At 39.2% G+C, this 13571-nt stretch overlaps 1 protein-coding gene across 9 annotated transcripts in view; it reads right to left on the reverse strand.

Moving 5' to 3' along the window:
• Positions 1 to 13571, reverse strand: part of LRRC28 (leucine rich repeat containing 28) — a 159126-nt gene that overhangs the window by 31066 nt on the left and 114489 nt on the right. For all 9 annotated transcript variants that reach the window (XR_007409796.1, XR_007409795.1, XM_025436927.3 and 6 more), the window contains one exon: positions 11751 to 11853. Coding sequence is in view for 7 of the 9 variants with exons in the window: in XM_025436927.3 (XP_025292712.1) it covers positions 11751 to 11853 (103 nt within the window). In the remaining 2 variants the exon portion in view is untranslated. The remainder of the gene's footprint in view (positions 1 to 11750; positions 11854 to 13571) is intronic.

Here is a 13571-nt window from a genome sequence, read left to right on the forward strand (position 1 = left end):
TAAAGAACTTCTTAAACTCAACACCAAAGAAACAAACAATCCAATCATGAAATGGGCAAAAGACATGAAGAGAAATCTCACAGAGGAAGACATAGACATGGCCAACATGCACATGAGAAAATGTTCTGCATCACTTGTCATCAGGGAAATACAAATCAAAAACCACAATGAGATACCACTTCACACCAGTGAGAATGGAGAAAATTAACAAGGCAGGAAACCACAAATGTTGGAGAGGATGCGGAGAAAAGGGAACCCTCTTACACTGTTGGTGGGAATGTGAACTGGTGCAGCCACTCTGGAAAACTGTGTGGAGGTTCCTCAAAGAGTTAAAAATAGACCTGCCCTACGACCCAGCAATTGCACTGTTGGGGATTTACCCCAAAGATGCAATGAAACGCCGGGACACCTGCACCCCGATGTTTCTAGCAGCAATGTCCACAATAGCCAAACTGTGGAAGGAGCCTCGGTGTCCATCGAAAGATGAGTGGATAAAGAAGATGTGGTTTATGTATACAATGGAATATTACTCAGCCATTAGAAACAACAAATACCCACCATTTGCTTCAACGTGGATGGAACTGGAGGGTATTATGCTGAGTGAAGTAAGTCAATCGGAGAAGGACAAACATTATATGTTCTCATTCATTTGGGGAATATAAATAATAGTGAAAGGGAATATAAGGGAAGGGAGAAGAAATGTGTGGGAAATATCAGAAAGGGAGACAGAACATAAAGACTCCTAACTCTGGGAAACAAACTAGGGGTGGTAGAAGGGGAGGAGGGCGGGGGGTGGGAGTGAATGGGTGACGGGCACTGGGGGTTATTCTGTATGTTGGTAAATTGAACACCAATAAAAAATAAATTTAAAAAAATTATTTACTTTTATTTATTTATTTTTTTAAGAGATTTTATTTATCTATGAGAGACACACACAGAGAGAGGCAGAGACATAGAGGGAGAAGCAGGCTCCTCACATGGAGTCCTTGATCTCAGGACCCTGGAATCATGCCCTGAACCAAAGGCAGATGCTCAACCACTAAGCCACCCAGGCATCCCTGATACAAACTTTATAATAACCATTCTTAATATGTCTAATAAGCTCTAATATTGAGAATTTTGATGGAAGAAGCTATAACACATGTGGTGTTAAGACTGAAGAAATCTAGGAGAATAGTAGTATTCCAGATAGAGGAGAAATAGGTGCAAAGAGGCAGGAGTCTGGTGTGCTCAAGAAGGGAGGAGGTAAATATGGCCAAAGTGGAGGTAGGAAGGGAGAGAGTGGTAGGGGAATTCAAAGGTATGACCTAGAAGACAAGTCATGTAGAGGCCCACAGGTCACTGCAAGGGCTCTGGCTTTTATGCTAAGTATATGGAATACCAAGGGTGATGGCTGAGTAAAGAGTAACTGGATCTGAGTTATGACATTGCTAGGATCACCAGACACCATGTAGAGAACAGACTCAGGGTGGTTGAGACAGAAAGAGGAAGACCTTTATTATCATCCAGGTGAAAGATGATGGTAACTTAGGTCAAGGTGATATTACATAGAAGTTGCAAGAGACTGAATATGTTTTTGAATGTACAGCCAACAGGCTATGTGATGGGTTGGTTGTGGGAAAAAGAGAAATTAAAGAAGATCCCCCCAAGCTTAGGAGCAGAGTAACTGGAAGAATGGAATTTCCATCAACTGAGATGTAGCAGATTATAGAAGACTGAGTTGGGGGGGCAAGGAATTAGGAGTTTGATTATGGATATGTTAACATTTAATTGTACATATCCATCTGGAAATGCCAATTAGATGCTGTTGGATGTAGGAGTCTGGAGGTCAGGCAAGTGGTCTAGGCTGAAGTTCTATATTTGGGAGTCATGCATGAGTAATATTTAAAGCATAATTGTGATCGCATGAAATAACCTAGCAAAGTTTCTCATCAGGGATGCTGTCAGCATTTCAGGGGGGCACATATTCTTAATTGTTTAGAACTTTTGTGTGCAAGATATTTAGCATCTCACCAAATGTCAGTAGAAATCCCAGTCTTAAAGCCTACTCCCTCCCCAACTTACACACATTTCCAAATGCCCTGGAGTGGAGAACTGCTATTCTTGCTTGGGAATCAGTGACCAATCAGACCAATCAGTGACCAATCAGAATTGGTAGAGACAGGGATCCCTGGGTGGCGCAGCGGTTTAGCGCCTGTCTTTGGCCCAGGGCGCGATCCTGGAGACCCGGGATCGAATCCCACATCAGGCTCCCAGTGCATGGAACCTGCTTCTCCCTCTGCCTGTGTCTCTGCCTCTCTTTCTCTCTCTCTGTGTGACTATCATAAATAAATAAATAAAATTAAAAAAAAAAAAAAAGAATTGGTAGAGACGGAGAAGAGTTTTGAGTCCTGATCTCAGTATGTTGTGAACAGGGGAATGAGGATGAAGCACTAGAGAAGGCTGAGAAGGGGTGGACAGTGGCAGAAGAGGGGAACCAGAGAGATGGTATTCTGAAAGCCAGGTAGTGAAGGTGTTTCAAGAAGTAGAAACTGATCAAGTGTTGGACAGGTCAAAAGATTAGAACTGAGAAGTGAATTTGGCAATGTGGAAGTAACTAGTGACACTGAAAATGCTGGCTTTGGTGTAGAATTGTGTTATCAAAGCCCAATTGGTGTGGGTGGATGAGAGAATGGAAGGAAGTGGTGTCAGGAAGTATAGGCATCTCTTTCAAAAAGTTTTCCTCCGAAGAGGAACAGAAAAATTAGGAAGAAAGTGGAGAATAAGAACAAAATGTTACATGAAAAAAAAGTAAGTCACAGGGGCATACATACAGCATGTGCCATTTACACAAAGATACAAAACCTGACAATATACTACCTGGGGAGGTATTTACGTATATCAAAATCAAAACTGAGTATAAATGAATGATCAATATAAAATTCAGGATAGTGGTTAACCTTGGGGAAGAGCGTACAATTGGAGAGATGCACATAGGAGCTTCAAAAATATTGGTAATGTTCTTGTGGTAAACTAATGAAATTTACATTGATGTGCAGGGTCAAAATATGGAAGCCTTCTAGCCAACTTTTAAGAAATGTGACCCTCTTACCTTAGTTGATGCAAAAAGAGGACAATGTAAGAAGAAAGGTGCCTATGGGGGCCTGTGACCTTACCATTTCCTTGTGGATTCTGAATTATAAGCCTTGCTCTAGGCAATACTGTCTTTATTAAAATGCACCATGGCCACTCCAGCCTACAGGCCAAATTGGCCTGAAAATTTCCATATCTGGTCATCCCAAATATAAATCTTACTTGTCCCCAAATCTAATTCCTTTATAAAGTCGTCCCTGATAATCCTCTCTTACCAATGATCTACCACGTTTTAAGTTTCTATCACATATTTCTAACTGTATTACAGGTGTTCTGCTGCTGTTAACTCATCTGAGTTCAATTTTCTCTTTTATCTAGTAGTTTCCATATTGATAGCTAAGCAGTTCCAAACACAGACATAGTTAAAGAAGCCTGAAAGAGAAAAGATAAGAAAGAAATGGGAAAAAGAATACTGAGTCATCCATACTATTGCCAAAAAGGAGATAATTTGGGGGTACTCAAAGGGGTCCATTAGAAGTCTCAGGACCAGGAGATGTGCTAGCGACCTCATAAGCATTACAAATATCTGTATTTGGTTATATTACAAGATCGCATGTTTAAGGACATGATTATATAGGAAAAATGACAGTAATCTGTCAAACAGGATTTTGGAAAATGTCTTATTTATGGATTATCTTGAGTCGTGTGTGTGTGTGTGTGTATTAGGGTGGGCAGGTGCTATGAAGTGTCACAATACATACCTGCTAAGTCTGTAAAAATGACAGACAAGCCACAGACTGGGAGAAAATATGTGCAAATCACATACTTGATGAAAGACATGTATTCAGAATATATAAAGAACTCTCAAGAGTCAATAACTTAAAACAATCCCATTTGTAAAAAGTGAGTGAAAGATTGGAACACACTTGGCCAAAGAAGATATATGGAGGGCAAATAAGTATGTGAAAAGAGGTCCAACGTCAGTAGTCATTAGAGAAATGCAAAGCAAATTAAAACCATAAGATATCACTACTCATTTATCAGATGTCTGAAAGAAAAAGAATCTGATAAGAACTCTCATAAGTTGCTGACAGAAATAAGAAATAGCATAGCCAAATTGGAAAATAGACCAGCAGTTTTTTATGAAGCTATGCATAACACTTACCATATGACCCAGCAACTACATTCTTAGGTATTCTATCCAGGTGAAATGAAAATTTATGTTCACACAAAACCCCATATATGAATGTGTATAGCAGCTTGTATCAGTACACTTTGTATGACATTATAGAAAGGGCAAATATAGGGACACAAAACAGACCATTATTTCCAGGGGCTAGAACGGGAGGGGAGAGTTCATTTCAAAGGGACACGGAGGGGATCCCTGGGTGGCGCAGCGGTTTGGCGCCTGCCTTTGGCCCAGGGCGCGATCCTGGAGACCCGGGATCCAATCCCACATCGGGCTCCCGGTGCATGGAGCCTGCTTCTGTCTCTGCCTCTCTCTCTCTCTCTCTCTCTCTGTGACTATCATAAATAAATAAATAAATAAAATTAAAAAAAAAATAAAAAAAATCAAAGGGACACAGAGGTCATTTTTGGAGTAGATGAACTATTTTGTATCTTGATTATAGTTTGGCTTTATGACTCTATATATTTGTCAAAATTCACAGAAATGTATGCTAAAAAGCATGAATTGTACATGCTTGTACATTATTAGAACAAACAAAAAAGCCCAAACAGTATCATGCTTCTAAGGCAGGTCCTGGAGCCTTCTGCTCTATTAGTCATTAACCCTTTGTTGTGGACCTTAGGGGAGAGGCAGACATGGGAGTTGGGGAGCTCAGGTGACTTCGCCCAAGAGTTATTCACTAGCTTGGGTAGAAATACTTTAATACTGTCAATAACTTAACAGCTGCAATGGGTACACTAGTGCAAACCAGCTACACATTGGCCTGTCAAATAATGTCAAGGTTTATGTGAAAACTTTTGCAATTTTTGCCTTTGGTATTTACTTTGCCTTTGCCTCTTGCTCTCAGAACCTCTGTTCACCCTGTGTGATCACATAAGCATGAGAGTCTGTAGTAACACACCTGCAGCTTGGTATGAATATTTCCATGGATTGGAAAGATCACCTTTATGAACCATTCTGTGAAGATGAAGAAATGAATCTCAAGTTTACTTTATAATGATTGTCTCTTTCCTAGTACAAAGAAAATTAAGATGAGAAAATCATATCCAAAATGCTACTATGCAGTGTGGCCATGAAGTCCGGAAGCATAGGTAAACACACAATAAATTATTCTTTTGATGATCTACTACAACACATGGTGTGATGATTAAATTTTTGTATTAAGTTGGCTTGGTCACAGTAGCCAGATATTTGGTCCAACACCAGACTAGATGTTTCTGTGAAGATATTTTTATGGATGAGATCAACATTTAAATTGGTAGATTGAATAAAGCTGACTACTCTCTATAATGTGGGTGGGCCTCAGAAGGCCTTCAGAGAAAAAGACTGAGTGAGACCCACTTCCAAACTGCCTTCATACTCAAGCTGCCACATCAACTCTTCCCTGGGTATCTAGCCAGCCCTGCGGATTTCAGACTCAGCAGCCAATTCCTCAAAATAAATCAACCTCCCTTTTCCCCTCACCCCCACACACATCCTATTGGTTCTGTTGCTGTGGAGAACCCTGACTAATATATGTGGTAAAATAATATTACTTGTTTCCAAACTTTATAGCCACACTGTAGCATGAGAACCCTGAGCAAAATGATAAAACAAGGAAAAAGCAGAATAAAAAACAAGCCAGTTATTTGTGAAATACTTCATAGTGTTATTGCCTTAACAGCTGCTGCTTCTTTATACAATCACGCATGAACTGTATGTGGACACTTCCCAAAGAATTTAACAATATAGAGTAACAAAAAAAGGTTTAGAAAACTGAAAGTCAGATTTTTCCTAATGCTTTCTTCATCTTCCATAATTAAAAAGACAGGTGTCTCAGTGAAACCACTGAAAAGGCTCCCATTAACAAGTAAGCGGATTCTCTGTTTTATATAATGTCTAATTTCCCTTTGACAAGTTCCTACTCTTCACCACAGGATATAAAGGGCTAATTAAATTCATTTTAGGATACATCTATTAACTGCCTTCTCTGCTTCATGGTGGAGAAGAGCCACAGCTATGAGGAATGCGGGCTGTAAAGGAGGAATTCACATGAGTTATCTGCTGTGCATGGTCAACCTCCCTTGACCTCATCAGAGATGAAATATCCATCCCTATTACCTGAAATGATGCAGGAGTGAGAAAGGTATTTTCCGTCTCTGCTCTCCAGGAACAAGCAGAGGGGCTCAAACATACAGAAGTGAATCGAGACCAAAGACAAGAGTAAGGCATTCTTGAAAAGTGTTTTTGCTGGATGCTAGGTTGATTGTATTTTTTTGTTTGTTTCACACCTTAAAAAAGTTGTTTCACTGTTTTCTTGCCTTCACAGTCTCTGATGAGAAGGTAACAACAGTCTTTTGAATTTTTCTTTATTTGTAATTTGTCATTTTTCTCTGGCATCTTTTGAGATTTTCTTTTTATCTTTGGTTTTCAGCAGCTTTGCTTAGGCATCATTTTCTTCATAATTTGTACTGCTTAGGGTTTGCTGAGCTTCAATGTAAATTTAAGTCTGATATTTGGGAAATTTTAGATGTTAATTCTTCAAACATTTTTTGCCGCATTTCTCTTAGGCAAGAGAAAAATTAGGAAAAATCTGTTCCTTCTGGGACACCAATTATACCTCTATCAGGCTTTTTTTTTTTAATATAATCTGGCAGATTCCTGATGCTGGGTTCATTTTTGTTTTCAATCTTTTTTCTCTGTGTTCTTCACACTGATTAATTTCTATTGATCTACCTCCGAGCTCACTGACTTTTCCTCTGTTATACCCATTTGGTTGTTAAGCCCAATAAGAAAAATCTTTATTTCAGATATTGTATTTCAACTCTAGGATTTCCATTTGTTTCTTTCCTATAATTCCCTTTCTTACCCTGGTCTTTTCATTCACTACAAACTTATTTTTCTTTATGTCATTGAGAATAGTTGTTTTAAAATCCCCATCTATCAATTCCAACAGTTTGGGTCCTCTTGGGTTGGTCTCTGCTAATTGTCTTTTCCTTGAGAATGGGTCACATTTTCCTTATTATTCATGTTATGTAATTGTGGGTTGTATCCTGGATACTGTGAAAGATGTATTTATACTGTGAAGATGCTGGATTCTGTTACATTCCTCTAAAACTTAAAAGGAGTATTAATATTTTTGTTTAAATAAACAATTAATTACTTTGTTGGAATCAAACTTCAAACTCTCTTGATTGACGGTTCAATCTGTCAATTTATCTCTAGCCATACTACTTTGTGCTTGCCCCACAAGGAGTGGTTCAGGTATCTAATATTGCTTCTTATTGGCTGGAGGGCAGCCCCCACATAAAAAGAGACTGTGACATAAAGTCTATTTATTTATTTTTAAAGATTTTATTTATTTATTTTTAAGGATTTCATTTATTTATTCATGAGAGAGAGAGAGAGAAAGAGAGAGAGAGAGACGGGCAGAGACACAGGCAGAGAGAGAAGTAGGCTCCTGCAAGGAGTCCAATGTGGGACTTGATCTTGTGACTCCAAGATCATACCCTGAGCCAAAGACAGACCCTCAACCACTGAGCCACCTAGGTGTCCCAAGCCTATTTATTTATTTATTTATTTAACTTGTTAATTTTTTAAAAGATTTTATTTATTTATTTGAGGGGAAGGCAGAGGGAGAAGGAGAGAATCTCAAGCAGACTCTGTGTTGGGCACTGAGCCCAAGATTATGACCTCAGCCAATCCAAGAGTCCAACACGCAACCAACTGAGCCACCCAGGTGCCCCAAGGCTATTTTTAGAGACTGCTGGTTTAACTCAGAACTCAGAATGCATTTCTCACATAAACAACTCTGTTACCTTGAGTAGTTATATTAACAAACCATTTAATCAAGTCATTAAACCAAATTTGTATCAAGTCAAGCTGTAATTGCTTATTTACATAAGGAAAAGCAAAGCAATGGCTCAGTTTTCTGCATATAATCAGACAACTGAAAGAAGAACCGGTATAGGATCACTTTTACCATTATGTTTTCCTAAGTAAGCAAATATGCCAATTACCATTCTCTACAATTCTAATAGGATGGACTTCTCTTTCTGGGTAAAATACAGAAGAACTAAAGACATTTACTCCTACAGTAACAGTAAGAAAGACCCAGACAAAATAAAAATCATACTTTTCCATGAAGCTGGCAAAGAGCATTGAATGCACGGAAGCTGTGACAGCCCAGTTTCCAAGATGGCGCCCATGAGTCTCCCCTCCTAGTACTCACTCCCTTAAGTAGTCTCCTGCTGCAATAGATAGGACTGACCTGTGTAATCAACAGGATATAACAGAAATGACAGTGTATAACTTCAAGGCCAGGTCATAAAAGATAGTCCCATGCTCTAAATTTCTATCACTCTACCTCTCTTAAGCTATTTATTTTTTGTATTAACACTTATTTTTATATATTAGGATAAACATCTAAGTTATCTTTGTCTTTTCCACAATTCTTAGCACAGTGCTGACTTGCTAGTTAATGCTCAATAATTATATGACAAATAAGTCGTATAAGATTTCTAAGATTTCTTAAAACTGTACATTATTTGCTATATTTATGCTTTATAGTTTTATATCTGATTCTGTATTTTATTCTCAGATGTGAGTTATACATATAGCAGACTTTTTCATATTGTGCCACATGTCCCTAAAATGCTGTGTTCATTTTGCTCTGTTGCTCTAATTCTCTTAGACTTTTTTTTTTTTAAGATTTTATTTATTTATTCATGAGAGATACAGAGAGAGAGAGAGGCAGAGACACAGGCAGAGGAAGAAGCAGGCTCCATTCAGGGAGCTGGACATGGGACTTGATCCCGGGTCTCCAGGATCACACCCTGGGATGAAGGTGGCACTAAATCGCTGAGCCACCTGGGCTGCCCTCTCTTAGACTCTTCATCAGAAGAGGTAATGTAGAGACATCTGGGTGGCTCAGGGGTTGAGTGTCTGCCTTTGGCTCAGGTCATGATCCCAGGGTCCTGGGATCAAGTCCTGCATCAGGCTTACCATAGGGAGTCTGCTTCTCCCTCTACTTATGTCTCTGCCTCTCTCTCTGTGTCTCTTATGAATAAATAAATAAAATCTAAAAAAAAAAAAGAAAGAAAGAAAGAAGGAAGTAATGTAGTTGTTTCAGAGATGGTACAGTACAACAGAAGCTAGTGTGTTCTTATACTCCAGGCCTACACTGAAGAAGCATAGGTGAAAGCGGTGGAGAACCAAGTATATTGATTCTTAGTTTCTCAGCTTAAATATCCTCTCCTTAAAGAGAACTATCACTAAGCTTGATCAATTATTTATTGTTTATTTAGATTCCTGGATAGATTATATGGTCCACAAGGACAGATATTAAAAATTGCATTACTCATCACTGTATGGCCATTGTCTAACACAGTGACCAGAGTAGTTGCTCAATAAATATTAACTGAATGAGCTAAGTGAACCAAGATTCTTGTTCAGAATCAAGAAGCACACTTTCTAGGCCTCAAGTGCCCTTTTGCTCTATATATCAGGTTTACCTCAGAATCTTGTTCTACTCCTTGTCCTTCCTTCTCCCAATGCAGCCCCGTTTTGACTTGGAACGGGGAAAGCCCTTTGCATATATTCAACAAGAGAGATAAAAGAGATAAAAAAGAAGAAGGACCCTTAATTCTGTTGCCAAACCTTCAGAGCCATCATCTATTAGAATTTGGAGTACATTTTGCCATAAAATATCATATAATTTTGGGGGGTGCAAAATGGGTTAAATGACCTTTTATTTTTTATTTTATTTTATTTTTTGTTAAATGACCTTTTAATGAGTTGGCCAGGAATATAACCACCAGAGTTGCTTCTAACAAGTGCACTGACTTACACCAACAGACTAAAAATGCTTTTTGGATCACAGTTCATTTGTAAGTGGAGCTGCCTCTATTCCAAAAACTACTAATATTACAAACTCAATTATTTTATACTATCCTTTGAATAACTGTTTTATTTTTTATTGCTACTTCCAAAGGAAGATGTTAATAATAATAAATGTAGACTACTACTTAATAATTTGCATATTTCTCAAAGAAAATTAACTATAAAGTTCAATACTCCTGCTACCAAATACCAAGTAAAGGATTAAAAAATGTCTCTCTACTCAGCATATGTAAAACTTTCTGGCAGTCACTAACACAACAAATACATGACAAAGTAGAAGGCTCTTTATCTTAAGTAAAAGCTATTCCTTAATTGTGTGCAGTCTGAATTCCTAATTCAGTGCAGTCTCTGAAGGCTTAGGTGTGGGAAGAACTGCCTTCAGCCTTGGAGCACTCTTGCATCATTCCACGTATCTTGGTGATGGAAGGTATTTTACTTACCACTTGGAAGAATTAGGCTATGTTACAGATCCTTTAAGAACTCATTAGGATTAATGACTGAGTAGTATTAACAGCTGTCATATAATCAGCTGTCGAAAAATCACTGAGCTAAAACCCTACCGCACATTCTATTATCTCCGCTTCACAGAAGGTTCTGAAATACATCTCTGGGGTTGTATTTCATCAGCCTATATGGGCACTTTGAAGCGTCATCGAAGGCTCTTCCAAGATAACAATGGTATAATTTTTCCTAAGGGAAGGCCACTAGTCCTAGGAATGCCCTCTCTGGAGCAATTGCTGCTCAGTGCCTATCCCCTGGAGGCAGGCCAACAGGGGAGTGGCTGTCTTCTATGCACAAGTTTGTTGTCATCTCTATTCTTGCCAGAACTACATATAGTATGAGCCAGGTTACGCAGGGTGCTGGAATCACAAGTACAGAGTCAAATATGCTGGCTAAGTAGCCTTGAAGGTATCCCAAGTATCCTTTGGCTGTTTCTGTGAGGGAAGGCAGGCCCGTTTAAACAGGCTCTGGTAGCTGAGTGGTCCTATATTAATCTCACACCACTCTGGGAAACACTTTAAGGTGGTTCCGTCCCAACATTCTAGAAGGAGAGGCTGAAACCACTTTTCCAAACCGGACTGAGAAGAAAAGACTATTGCTGCTCTGAAAATAAAAGTCTATCATATCCTTTGAACGGAAACATCTGTTTTGGTTGCTAGGATCATGATTTGTATTAAGAGACTATGTCACATGTTGCATTCTAAATATTTTGAAATGGTCAAGTTCTAGGTCCTAGAGCTATTCCTGTAGTAAAACTGTCACTGCCGTGGAGGGTAGAGAAAAGAAAGCTTTTAAGTTCATGGTGATTCCTCCACTTTCAGGGACTGATACTATGGAGTTTATGAAGGTATACATGGATTCATTTTTGACCAGAAAATAATAAACAACTTGCTTACTGACTGAACTCAAAGTATAATACGGTAAATTGCTTGCTCAATATTCTTAGCTTCTAGTATTTGGTTTAGCATATTAAGGCCAAAGACAGAATTGAACAGGCATCTGATCCAAGGCAGTCTACCAATTTCTGAGTTACATCAGGATCAAAAAGTGAAATTGAAATAAATGTGGCAGAGTTCAGCTATAGTACAAAACATGAAATCAGCCTTACCCACTGCACCCGATGACTTTATTATACAGATAGGACGGCAAGCCTTTCAGGTGAATGTTGTTATCCACGTACACGTATTGTAGTTCTCGAGATCGACCTAAATCTGGATTAAAAAGAAAAGTACTATAATTCCTATAAATACGTATCAGTACAGTGTGAAATGTAAATGTAATCCATAATATTAGAATGAGTCAAAGTTTCTATTCTCGAGGACAAATTGTTACAGATTTACTTGAACTCTGTGTGTGAAATTATGTCAGGTGGAATATTAGATTCTGTATCAGAAAATGTGACCATAGAAAAATTACTCAACTCATCTGGTTTCTTGAACTATAAAATGAGATAACTGTGAAGAGAATATGATTAAATTTCCTTCCCCCATAAATGTTGTGACTTTTTATTAACAATTTTAAGAATACTACTTGTTGTAAGTCTGCATTCATTTTCATTTTCATTTTCCTCCAGCAGAAAAAAGGTGATATGAACAAAAGTGGCAGGTTAGCCTCACCAGGCTTAGTTCTACCCCTGTATCACCTACTGTGTTTCACCTCCCCTAGACAGAGAATGGGGAGCAGGGAGGGATAGGGATCAAGCCCTGGCTGGGCTGAAGTCTCTGGAGCTAGGCCGATGTAGGAATGGATAAACTGCCCAAGGCTGAAGACGGAGGAGGAAGTAAAGGGAACCCTAAATCCCAGTCCCCTAGTGAGGTGTGAAGAATAGGTGGACAATTAGGGAGACAAACCATGAGAGACTCCTAACTCTGGGAAACAAAGGGTTGCAGAAGGGGAGGTGGGTGGGAGGATGGGGTAACTAGGTGATAGGCACTAAGGAAGGGCATATGATGGGATGAGCCCTGGGAGTTATACTATATGTTGGCAAGATGAATTTAAATAAATAAATAAAGAAAGAATAGGTGGAAAATACCTGTAGGCCAGTAAGGACTGGAATGGGTATTGTTACAAAGAAAACCATAGGCTCAGAATGAAGTCACTTATGCTAGGTTGCGTCACCAAACTGGGCCTTAATACCTAATCTAATTGTAGTTTCAACCTCCCTGAGGAATGTAACCTTTAACTAGTCAATATGGAATTTCCTGGTGAGCACTAGGAAATTTACTGCTAGACCCCATCCATTCTGCCTTAGCAGGGCAACCTTGCCTAAAACAATGCACTTTCCTAATAATTTCCTTTTCACTGCTCCTGCTCTGCCTTTAAAAACTTTCCTTTTCTGCAACTTGATGGAGCTCCTTTCAACTTGCTAGATGGGATGCTGCCCCATTATCATTTAATAAAGCCAATTAAATCTTCAAATGTACTCAGTTGACTTTTTGGTATTTAACAGTATGGCTCAGTGGTTGAGCGTCTCAGGGTGTGATCCCGGTTCAGAGATGAGTCCCATATTAGGCTCCTGGCAGGGAGCCTGCTTCTCTCTCTACCTATCTATGTCTCTGCCTCTCTGTCTCTTGTGAATAAATAAAATAAAATCTTAAAAAAAAATAACAGTATGTACCAGGAATGGGAAGAGGTGAGAAAGGGGGTCCAGAAAGCAGGGTCTGCAACAGGAACAGGTGTTCCAGGAGAGACCGAATCCAGAGGTTTTCCAGACGCAGCTGGGAATTGGGGTGGGGTGGGGAGCACTAGCTGGAAGAGGACTTGGTGAAGAGATGAGGCACAGAGTACTGAAGGTGCTCTCTGCCCAACATAGGTATTAGCAGTGACACTTCCAAGTGTTGAGGCAATCCCTTCCTGCCTACTGTGTGTGCAAGAATGTTTGACCAGCCTTCCTTTCCACTCCTAGCACTCACTGGGTGGGGCTCTTTGT

Source organism: Canis lupus, chromosome 3 (genome assembly GCF_003254725.2).
Source record: "Canis lupus dingo isolate Sandy chromosome 3, ASM325472v2, whole genome shotgun sequence".
NCBI lineage: Eukaryota > Metazoa > Chordata > Mammalia > Carnivora > Canidae > Canis > Canis lupus.